Genomic DNA, 12,023 nt, shown 5'->3' on the forward strand with positions numbered 1-12,023 from the left:
GGTCTCCTTCATCTGCTCCATGCCTCCTGTCACTTGTTCAGAGCTACTCTGTGCTATTCACTTCACACGACACCCATAGAGATGTCTGTTGCTCTGGTTCAAGTGAGAGAAACTGATATTCAGTTAGATGCTGTTTCTAGCAAATGAAGGAATAGAGACAGTGATTCAACCTAAAGCCGTGACCCTCTTCTCCAACCCTCATCACTGGGCTGCCGGGGGCAGGGCATGTTGGGGTCAGAGGAGAGAGAACATGACCTTGACTAGGGTATGTTTTGAAACAAAAAGGCATATTCTCATTTTGACCAGAGCCTGTCCCCCAAACTGACTTTCCCCCCTTTTCTGTTGTGTTGGAATCCAATCAACAGCAGCTCCACCAGAGTAAGTGTTGTTATTTATAACCCCATTTTTTTTTTCTTTTTATGGCCACACCCTCGGCATACAGCAGTTCCCAGGCTGGGGGCAAATGGGAGCTACAGCTGCTGGCCTATGCCACAGCCACAGCAACACAGGATCCAATCCGTGTCTTCAACCTACACCGCAGCTCACCGCAATGCCTGATCCTTGACCCACTGAGCATGGCTTGGGGTCAAATCCACATCTTTACAGATATGAGTCTGGTTCGTTACCACTGAGCCACAACGGGAACTCCTATAACACACTTTAGTTTGCAAAGCACTTGCCCACTCATTAACGTCAGCCTGGACATTCATAAACGCCTTAAGGAACAAACCAAGAAGTTTGCAGCACTCACTGAAGCAGCCTGTAGTGACTGACAAAGAACTTTATTCTCAGAAAGAGCTTGAAGGTGTTCAGGGAGCTATTCTTCTGGGGCTGCTCACTCCAGTCTTCAGGGGCTATTTTGCACAACCTGGTTTCAGCGTCCAGAAAGAAGAATTCTCTGTCTGAAATGGAAGTAGGGTGTGTTTAGAGGGAAAAGCAAACTAGCAAGCACCACCGCTCAGATGCACAGCCCTGAGCTCTGCCCAGAGGGTCAGACAAGAGCCGACCGAGTGCAGGAGAGCACAGGAAGCAAGTCTTCTGGATGCCTAGTGCCACAGGATCTTTGTTGGGTCCATGAGGGGCTGAGAGGAGGAGACGAAGAGGAGAGTGTCAAGGAAGAGAAACTCAGCACCTAGGGGAGAAAATATGATTATTTATCGTACAGAAGATGTCACGTGGTATCTGCCTTCCACCGACCATCTTACAGAGATAAAATTTTAAAAAAAAGAGAGAGAGAGAGAGAGATGCTGGAGTTCCTGTCATGGCTCAGTGGTTAGCGAACCCAACTAGCATCCATGAGGACTTGGGTTCGATCCCTGGCCTCACTCAGTGGGTTAAGGATACGGCGTTGGCATGAGCTGTGGTGTAGGTCGCAGACACAGCTCCAATCCCATGTTACTGTGGCTCTGGTGTAGGCTGGCGGCTGCAGCTCTGGGTGCACCCCTAGCCTGGGAACCTTCCTATGCCTCTGATGTGGCCCTAAAAGACAAAAAAAAAAAAAAGAGAGAGATATGAGTATTTATTCCATTTCTGCCATGGGCCTAGCACTCTGCTTCAACCAGACCACCCCCAAGTCTCCCCAGTCATTATATTAGGGACTGAATGTTTATCTCCCCCGAGAATTCATATATTGAATCCCTATCCCCCAACCCTCGTGATGATATTGGGAGGTGAGACCTTTGGGAGGGAATTAGAGTTAGATGAGGGGATGTGGGTAGTAAAAAGAGGAAGAGACCGGGGTTGGCTCTCTCCGCCATGTGAGGACATTGAGACGGTAGCTGCCAATAGGCCAGGAGGAGGGCCCTCCCCAAAGACATGACCATGCTCAAAGCCAGATGGTGGGCTTCTGAGCTTCCAGAACTCTGAGAAATAAATGTCTGCCATGTAAGCCACCCAGTCTGTGGCATTGTGTTAGAGCAGCTCGAGAAGACTGAGACAGGGCATAAGCGGAGTCACCTTTGTCTTCTGATCTGAGTGTGGCCAGCTGGAACACTCCACCAATCCAAGCTCAGCACTTCAAATCCAGTTGGGGTTGTCCTCTAGCATCTCTGGGAGGGAAGCTGTCAGCCTGAGCCACTGGCAGCCCCACCTCCACCCCCTGCGCCCTTCAAGGCAAAGCTTGAGCCTCACCTCCTGCCCTTGGCCACTCCCCCTGGATGGCTGCAGGTCTGCCCCATTTTTAAACACCTGCTCTGCCCCACACCCTTCTCCATGCTCTGCCCTCTCAGTGCAGAGGCCCTCTTTGTACCAGGTGGCCTGGGCACGGGGGTCATGCCAAGTTCCAAAAGGTAGAGCTTTTAAACAGGTAACCAGCCTTTTCTTCCAAAGGCATCTTCACGCTGGGGAGAGGGAGAGGGAAGGAGGTGTCCAGAGTGGTTCAAATAGGTGTCACCACACAGTGCCCAGACCTCTGCCCCCTGTGCCCCCAGCCCTGGCTGCTGAATCTGACTCCCCACTCTGATTCACCTTTCTCCCCAAGGCATGGGCAGGTCCCCATTACAGTTTGGCTGGCAAACCTTCCCAAATGGATTTATATCCAAACCCCAGACTGGCCACTATAGAGTAATTTACCCAGGAGGCCCCAGCTAAGTAGCTCTAGAATGTCCACATGGGAAGGGTCCAGGGAGTGGGCACCTGACCAGGAGGAGAAAGTTGAGGGGAAGCCTTAAGGTTGTCTTCCCAGTTCCTAATAAAAGCACACTGGTTTTATTAGGATTGCATGTTAGATATAATAAGAATACAATATTTCCTAAAGATTCTTCAGTTTACTCCTGACCAAAGATTGAGCAAACATCAACAGATCACATCAAAGCATATAATGGCCGATCTTTTCACTTGGGAGAGGAATCTTTTAGAGGTCTGCTGAGAACCATGGGAAGTAAGGTGCCCTCTAACCACCATGGCAAGCTGAGCGATCCTACAATGGTCTCATGAGGGATGGGAGAACAGAGGAACATGGAGATTATGACACCTAGCAAGGAGGGCTGGTAGAGCCGGGATTTAACCTGAAGACCTATAGGATCTCAGCTCAGCCTCCTTCCCATTCCTCCATATGGAGGTTAAAGAGCTTCAACTACACCAAGGGGATATTTGCAGTGGATGGAAGAGTCCCTAAACAAAAGGGCAGAGGTAGGAAGGTGTAAAAACCCTTTTTTGGGGACGTTCAGAGTGGATTCTTAACTTAGGCTCCTGGGGTGCGAGTGCTGATTTCTGATTGGTCCTGTTTGGTTAGATGAAGAACATTTTTTTTTTTTTGGTCTTTTTCCAGGGCTGCACCTGCAGCATATGGAGGTTCCCAGGCTAAGAGTCTAATCGGAGCTATAGCCACTGGCCTACGCCAGAGCCACAGCAACGCAGGATCTGAGCTGCGTCTGCAACCTACACCACAGCTCACAGCAACACCGATTCTTAACCCACTGAGTGAGGCCAGGGATCAAACCCGCAACCTCATGGTTTCTAGTCGGATTCGTTAACCACCATGCCATGACGGGAACTCCAAGAACATTTTTAAACATTGTTATTGTGATAAAATACACACAACGTAAAAATCACCATCTTAACCATAGTTAAGTGTAGAGTTCAACAGTGTTACGTCTATTCACATTGTTGTGCAACCATCACTATCACCCACCTCCAGAACTTCCTCATCTTGCAAAACTGCAGCTCTATATGCATTAAATAATAACTCCCATTTCCTCCTCCTCCCCCCACCCCAGCCCCGGCAACCCCCACTCTACTTTCTGTCCCTCTGAATTTGACTACTCTAGGTACCTCACATGAGTGGGACCATCCAGTATCTGTCTTCTTGCAACTGGTTTATTTCACTTGGCACAATGTACTCAATGTTCATCTATGTTGTAGCATATGTCAGAATGTCCTTTCTTGTTGAGGTTGAATACTATTCCATTATTCATTATTATTACATACATACACATTTTGCTTATCTATTCATCCATCAATAGACACTTGGGTTGCTTCCATTTTTTTTTTTTTTAGCTACTATGAATAATACTGCTATGAACATAAACCTACAAATATCTCTGAGAGACCTTGCTTTCAATTATTTTGGTTAGGAATGTCAACTTGAAAGTAGTGGATCATAGGGTAGATTTGGCTGTAATTTTTTTTTTTTTTTTTTTTTTTTTTGTCTTTCTGGGGCTGCACCCACGGCATACAGAGATTCCTAGGCTAGGGGTTGAATCGGCACTGTAGCTGTTGGCCTGCGTCACAGCCACAGCAACACAGGATCCAAGCCACATCTGCAAACTATACCACAGCTCACGGCAACGCTGGATCGTTAACCCACTGAGCAAGGCTGGGGATGGAACCAGCATCCTCATGGTTACTAGTTGGGTATGTTAACCACTGAGCCACAACAGGAACTCCTTGGCTGTAATTTTTTTTTTTTTTTTTTTTGAGGAACTGCCATACAGTTTTTCCACCCAGATGGAAATGTTTCTCATATTTGCTCACCTAACCTCAAGGCACTGAGATTATCTGAGATTGGGCAGCCAGACCCAGCAAACCACAGAAGCCACAACATCTTACACACACTGTTTCCTCACCATCCTCTGCACTTACTTGACAGTCTGCACATGAGGACTTGACATGCTGGCTAAGGTCAAGGTGTGCAAGGTGAAGCATCCCAGTCTCGAGCAGTCTTGTTAGAAGGATTAGTGCTCAGGTACATAGACACCTGGGTTACTCGAGGTACCAGGTCACCTGTGAGCTACCCGGAAGACACTTACCCTTCATGTAAGCCAAGCCAAAGTAGGTGAGCTCCCGAAGGTTGGCAAAGGATGCGACAGCATTGAAGATGGCTCCTGCTGTCGATGTGATGTCACATTTTACCTCCAGGCACTGCCCACTCAGCAGCACCACGCAGAGGTCTCTGAGAGCCAAATAGGATTTCCCTTTTTTGGTCTGAAAACAAGAACAGTATAAATTGTAACAAAAACTACAAGACCTTCAGTCTTTACCCTGGGCTCACTTCCATGCTAAGCACTTTATAGGCATCATCTCGCTGAACTGACATACAACCCTAAGACAGAGTACATTTATGATTCCTACTCACCCCATGAGAAACAAGGCTCAGAGATGGTAAGGGATTTGCTCAGAGTTTTACAGTTAGTAAAAGGCAGAACCAGACTCAAATCCATGCTCTCTGCCAGGCTCTGCAGGGACCAGGAAGGCTGGGGCGGCAGGTGTAACAGATGTCTCTCCCCTGCAGGAGTCTTGGCTGCTCCCTTGGGCTCTGCTTCATGAAAGGACTTCCCAGGGCCAGGTGGATGAATCGTACACCCCAAGGAGTGTTGGACAACCTGATGCCAAGCCTCCTTTCACAGAGCACAACAGAGAGAACTTGGTGGGCATGGATCCAAGGAAGTGAGAGGGCGGAGCTTAGGGGATTCCTGGGAACTCAGAAATTGATCAGCAGAGCCACATCTAAAGATGTGTGGGGCAGTGTCTGCCTTCTGTCTCTTCACCCAGCTCAGATTAATTCCAGAGTCATCTGCCACCGCAGCCCCACCCCAACCACTGTTGCCTCGGCTTAGCTGCCCAGAAGGGCCCATCATTCTGCCACCATGCAAGCTTGTTGCCTGCATCTCTGTACACAGTGCCTTCCACCTGGAACGTTCTTCCCCTCCACCCCCACATGGCAAATTCCCACCAGGTCCCCAGGTCAGGCTCAGGACCTCTTGTCTGTGGCCTGGAAGGTCGAGCCGGACCCCCTCCTTCTCTGCTCCCATGGCATCTTGTGCTCAGGGCCCCAGTCTCCCTAGGGCAGGGGCTGAATATCCCTGTGACCTAAGCCTAGCCTGGGGCCTGGCCCAGACCTTCCCAAAATGTCCTCATTAAAGGACTGTCACGGAAGGCATTGCAGGTAACTTTAGTGCCATTGAGACCATACCCGCCATTACACAATGACCCTCCTACACCCAAGGGGCAGCCTCATACTCTGGGAGTCAGTGCAGGTCTGAGATCCTGTGGGAGGGGGCTCTCCCATGATCCTAGGCTGAGCTGACCTATGATCCATGGCACACTATGAGCCCTCTGGTTCCTGCCCATCCTGCACACCTGTGTCACCTGGGTAGGAAGTATGTTTGAAAGTATGTGTGCAGGCCAGAGAGAAAGAAAGAGGGGTACGGAAGGTGCTCTGAGGCACCTGCACTTGGGTTAAATGCTCTGCAGTTGCCCTCTTGAAATCTGTGATAATCGTATTTTTGAATGTGTGTTTTCTAAGTGACACACCACGGGAGCATGAACGAGGAGCTTCAGTTCACAGTGGTTCTGCCTCCCCACCTCTGGTTAGGGGTTCTGGCCGCCAAGGCCTCTGTTGCCTGGTGACCCAGGCCCCATCAGGTCTCCCCCTCCCCCTGCCTACCCTGCAACCTCTGCCACCCTCTACCCAGGGCAGCTGCCAGCTCATATTCCACCATCCCTCCCCTCCTCTGCAGAGGGCTGGTTCAGGAAGGGTCCCCCCACACTCCCCAGGGTCTCTCCGGACAAGGCATGGCAGCAGTTGTCTCTACTCTGGGCCGGCAGCACCAAAGCTCTTTCCTTGGGCTTTGGGAGGGACAAGCCTGCCACTCACCCCCCAATCCAGGTCCCTTGGGGCAGCAGAGCCAAGGGAAAGAAGACTGACTTTTCCTCCCCAGAAAACAGACAAACACCTACATGCTAGAATACAAGTTCCATGTGAAAAGGACTCTGTTTTGTTCATATCAGAGATCTGGGATCTGGAGGAGTGTCTGGCACCTACTAGGGGCTCCAGCAATATCTCCTGACTGAACAAGGATATGAGAGCCGACCTAGTCTGGAAGGAGGAGCAGGACCTCACCAGAAGTCACTCCTTGTAAAGGGAAAGAGGGATGGTGAAAGAGAGACATAAAGCAAGACTGTGACTTGGCGAGGACTGGCAGATGTCTGGAGGTGAGAGTGAGCCCCGGGGACCCTCCCAGCCTGAGACCCCAGCTGGCCAGCTGGCCGCTTCCCTCTCCATCTTCCAGCCTTGCCCTGTCTAACCCAGCAGTTACCACAATGGATCCAGGCAGATGCAGGGTCACTGGGGCCTCTCCAGCCAGCAGGGCAAACTCCGGCCTGGAGAACTGAGGAAAGACGCAAGTCACACAAGGTAGAGAAGAAAAGTCACTTTCCATGGGGCTGGGCCCCCAGTTCCAGAACAGGGCTTCCCCGGTGGCCTCACCATTCGCCATCTGCTACCAGGCCTCCTGTCCTTAGAGGCAGCAGGAAGCAGGTTTTATTGAAATGGGGCTGGACTGGGCTGAGGCCCTGGATAGGCTGGGCATCTCAGAGCATCTAAGAGCCGATGTCTTACAAGTGGCTGTAGTTCTGGGGATACTCTATATCTTCAGCTGGGTTTCCACTTCATTCTAAGTTTCATGTTTCCTGCATCATTACATCATCTCTTGTGGGTACCAAAATTATAAAACACATCATAAAGTACAAATATATATTATGTGCAATAAGACTTTTTGAAAACAAAATATTTTTAGGAATTCCCATCATGGGTCAGCGGTTAACAAACCTGACTAGGATCCATGAGGATGTGGGTTTGATCCCTGGCCTCGCTCAGTGGGTTAAAGATCCTGTGTTGCTGTAGGTTGTGGTTTAGGTCACAGACACAGCTCAGATCCTGTGTTGCTGTGGCTGTAGTGTAGGCTGGCGGCTGCGGCTCCGATTCAACCCTAGCCTGGGAACTTCCATATGCTAAAGGTGCAGCCCTAAACACACACACACACACATACAATATTTTTAGATTTCAATGAGATGAAACATTTCCCCAGCTCTGGATGTTGAATCAGTAGCACATAGGGACAGCTATTGTCAATTTCATGACGCTTCATGTTTTTAATCACACTTGTGACCCAGGAAATGCTTCATTATTCAGACGTAGCCATCATCCTGTGGGGTGCATACTCTCAGCCCATTTTGTAGGAAGTCCAGGCTCCAAGAGGTTAAGAACCTCATCCAAATCTAACACCGGTGGATTTACTTCTAATGTGGGCCTTCTAATGTGTCCCCCAAGCGTCTCCAGCAGGACTTCTGTCCCAAGAGGCCAAAAGTCCAGCAAGGGAGTAACTTGTATCCTGAGAGAGTCCCCAGCAGAAGTGTCTTTAGTGAGTGATCCTGAAGGAAAGTCAAAGAAGGTGAACAAGGCCTCCCTGATGCCATGTCTGCCCCTGCCCTAAGTTCCTCAGGACTTGATAATGGCCTTGGAGGGCAGCAGTGGCTGGAGGGGAGTGTGGTGCCCAGGACCGCAGGGGAGGAGGCCCTGAGCCTACCCTGGGCTCAGCTCATCTCTAATTTGTTGAACAGCTTTAAGCACATATTTCAGCAACAGACAAACAGACAAAGCCTCTGGAGGCACCTGGGTCAGACATTCCCAGAGGGTTGCTGATGCTCAGACAGAAGGCCTGGCAGAGGCAGCCTCCTCAGTGAACAGCCTGCCCAGGAAGGGCTTGTCACAGATCCAAGGGCACCAATCCCTGAGGTCACTGTGGGCTTTGTGGTTATTAAAGCAATTTTTCAGCTAATGGCAATATGTGCATTGAGGAAAGGGTGCTTTTTATCTAAACACCACAAGTGGCTCTGACGGCTGGTGCCAGGACTGTATCTGGAGGAAGGTACATCCCAGGACCACTCCTGACCTCACCCCAGCACAGGCTTAGCAAGCTGGACCCTCAGCGGAGATCAGCCTACCTGCCAGGAGTCGGGGGTCCCCAGAGCCATGAGCTGGGGCCACCTGACCTGGTCCCTCCTGCCAGCCTGGACTTCTAGGCTGGGGCAGGCTGGCCTGGCCACTCACAAGTTCAGCTCCTCACACTTGTCCAAACCCTACTGCCCTATGTCAAACCAGCATGGGGCATCTCTCCCCCGACTGTCCCACCCACACATTTGCTCTCATGTATCACCTGTTCAGAAGGCCCCTTCCAAGTATATTCACCTTGTCAGCTCTCTTAGAACCTCCCTTGTCCAGCCACTGTCCCACCCCATTGGCCGGGAACTTCCTGATCGGTGGGACCCGGCATCTTCCATTTTCTGTCCTACACAGCGTCTACAGCAAGACCATGCCTTAACACTTATTGCCCTGAACTGCCAAGTTTAGGATTATTTTAGTCCAGTCCATAAATCTCAGCCCAGGGAGGCTGGCCCCCCTGGGGGGACCCTGCCCATTTTCAGCTGCTGTGTCAGCTCCTCACTCACACCTCCCTTGGGAGTGCCCTCCGGTCCCCTTCCCTCACCTTTCCCTTTCTTTGCAGGAAACCCCTTTGAGAAGGAGTTGCTGGCCTTGAGTTTTCCTGGACAGCAGAACCAGAGCTGAGCCGTCGGCCTTCCTGAAGACCTGGGGGAACTTCAACCGGAAGAGTGCTGGCCAGTGGTCAGAGAAGAGGAGAAACAATTAACAGTGGAAACAGTTTCCCTCTAGCAAAAGCCCCCATGTGCGTGCTGTGCTCAGCCACAGGGTGTGCCCAGCACTGTCCCCTCACCCACAAGTTATCATAGCCATTTTGCAGATAAGGAAGCTGAGGCCCAGAGAAGTTAGGGCTGCAGAGACACAGGGGGTACTCAGAGGTGCAAGGACATCTCTTCCCCACCCCATGGCCCTGCCTCTGCTCACTGTGCTCAGGAGGCAAGCCCTGGGACCCCAGGAGCAGGCAATGGAGCTGCAGGGGGTTCTGACCTTCCTCCCTAGAGTTGTATATATTGTTCAAAATGTTTTATCTATATACACACACTGTTTATGGAATCAGAAGAGGGAAAAAAAGCTATTTTCATTGGAAAAATAGAAAGTAGAGTTTTAAACAGAGAGAAAAGCCTTGTGAGATGAACTTTGCAGCCTCGCATCAAGGCCCCAGATGTGTATTTGACATCAAGCCCGCCCTTGGCCGAACAGTGGAGGGACAACAAATCAATATGTATGTAAATAAAATGTCAAAATGAAAGTGAGCACAGCCTAAATTCCCAAGTCACAGAATATCAAAAGCTAAATAAATCATAAATCACTGTTTTTGGCCACTGCATGTGGTGGTGGTTTGTGATGCAGCCTCATGTGACAATAGATAACCACAACAATAGGAAAGGATGTTGCTCCATAAATGAGCCTAAACTTGGTTCCCAGAGGGGACAAAATGCCCTGACAGCGCAGCTGCCACCAGACCCCTCATCACCTTGACTTCCTATCTGCTTAAATATGGATTTTTCACCTGCTAATGGAATAGGGTCAACTTTTTTCTGGAAAAGCAAGAAACTTTTCATTAATAATCAGAAGAAAAAAGAAGCAGGGTCCAGCAGCTCCTACACCAACATCCCACACCAGGTTCACAGCCCTGTACACCTGGCTACTCACCTGTTAACCGAGAGGCTGCAGTGACTCTGTGCTGAGGTGCCCAGTCCCGGCTCCAGGGAGCTCTGGGTCTCTGTGCTTCTCCCTGAAACTAACCAAACAGCATGATGGAGGCACGAGCAGAGGCAAAGGGCATGGTTTTCTTGAATTAAGCAACCTGGGGTGCGGTTATCAGCATTAGGACTTACTAGCTGTGTGACATCGACAAAGTTACTTGACCCTTCTGAGTCTGTTTCCTCGTGTGAAAAATGGAAGTAACAGTTACAAGGGCTGGGGGAGTTTTTAGGGGGAAAGATGAAGCCTAATAATCAAGAGTACTTTGTTACAGGGACCAACAGACAGAAATTTTTTTTTTTTTTTTTTTTTGCCGCATCAATGGCATAGGGAAGTTCCCAGGCCAGGGACTGAATCCGACCTGTAGCTTCAATCTGGATCACAGCTGTGGCAAGGCCAGATCCTTAAGTCACTATGCCCCAGCGGGAACACCAACATTCATTTTTTTTTTTTTTAAATCTCAGATTCAGTTGAAAAGCAGAGAACAGTAGAAGATTAGAAGGTTATTCTAAAAGCCATCCTTCTAACATACCTAGAGCAAAAACTAGAAATTTTACAAATTGCTTTTCCATTCACTCCACTTAAAAATCAATTAAAGGGGAGTTCCCGTCGTGGCGCAGTGGTGAACAAATCCGACTAGGAACCGTGAGGTTGCGGGTTCGGTCCCTGCCCTTGTTCAGTGGGTTAACGATCCGGCGTTGCCGTGAGCTGTGGTGTAGGTTGCAGACGAGGCTTGGATCCCACGCTGCTGTGGCTCTGGCATAGGCCAGAGGCTACAGCTCTGATTTGACCCCTAGCCTGGGAACCTCCATACGCCGCGGGAGCAGCCCAAGAAACAGCAAAAAGACAAAAAAAAAAAAAATCAATTAAAGGAAAATTTTTCTTTCATGTTGTTTGTTTAAGTTTGTTTTTATCACCTTGGACAGTTAAAACTCAAAAAGAGTTTTCATTGGATATAAAGAACTCTGTTAAGTTACATTCCCAATGAAGCTTTCTTCAGGACACAGGCATGTCCTAAGCTCAGCCCCTTCTCTTCAGGGGCTTCCTGGAACAGTGGGTCTTGTGCAGGCTTTCTCTGCCCCAGTGGGGTCAGGAAACAGTAGAGTGAGTACCACCAGCCAACCCAGGGAACGCTCAGGGCATTGCACCCACCTCTGCAAGGATGCAGACACCCCAGGTCCCGCACCGCCCGGGTCTCACAGCTCGCCTGATGCAGCCTGTTCCTGAGCAGATAGCTTCTATCCTGCTGCCCCGATGAGCTTTCTTCCACAGCCCTCCTCTCCACCTGAAGGTCAAGTGCATTGTTCATCTGCACCCCAAGGTCAAGAGGGGATATTTACGTAGGCACATACAGACTAGCTATCAGTTTGAGTCAGTGTGGAAGGGTCTCTCCAACACAGCAGCAACCAGAATGAGTTTCGTACCCACCACCCACACACCCTAGAGTGGTTAACCCACCCACTGCCCCAGCAACACCTGCATACTCAGGCACACCTGAGCCTTTGCTCATGCACCACCTCCACTGGCTAGGGTTTCCCTGAGGAGCTCCCCTGTGCCTCTAAGACCCAGAGCTACGTTCTCCCTACTGCTAAGCCTCACC

General features: G+C 50.0%; 1 protein-coding gene across 17 annotated transcripts in view; it reads right to left on the reverse strand.

The window, feature by feature from the left end:
- FRMPD2 (FERM and PDZ domain containing 2) overlaps positions 1 to 12,023 on the reverse strand; it is a 119,996-nt gene that overhangs the window by 68,659 nt on the left and 39,314 nt on the right. For all 17 annotated transcript variants that reach the window (XR_014827503.1, XM_021073051.2, XM_084996471.1 and 14 more), the window contains 6 exons: positions 11,576 to 11,708; positions 10,373 to 10,460; positions 9,267 to 9,393; positions 7,038 to 7,109; positions 4,749 to 4,923; positions 752 to 902 (listed from right to left, as the gene is read on the reverse strand). Coding sequence is in view for 16 of the 17 variants with exons in the window: in XM_021073051.2 (XP_020928710.2) it covers positions 752 to 902; positions 4,749 to 4,923; positions 7,038 to 7,109; positions 9,267 to 9,393; positions 10,373 to 10,460; positions 11,576 to 11,708 (746 nt within the window). In the remaining variant the exon portion in view is untranslated. The remainder of the gene's footprint in view (positions 1 to 751; positions 903 to 4,748; positions 4,924 to 7,037; positions 7,110 to 9,266; positions 9,394 to 10,372; positions 10,461 to 11,575; positions 11,709 to 12,023) is intronic.

Source organism: Sus scrofa, chromosome 14 (genome assembly GCF_054392235.1).
Source record: "Sus scrofa isolate SSC_HxYL_T2T_F1_AM1 chromosome 14, Sscrofa_HxYL_maternal_Yorkshire_Landrace_v2.0, whole genome shotgun sequence".
In the NCBI taxonomy this organism is placed as follows: Eukaryota; Metazoa; Chordata; class Mammalia; order Artiodactyla; family Suidae; genus Sus; species Sus scrofa.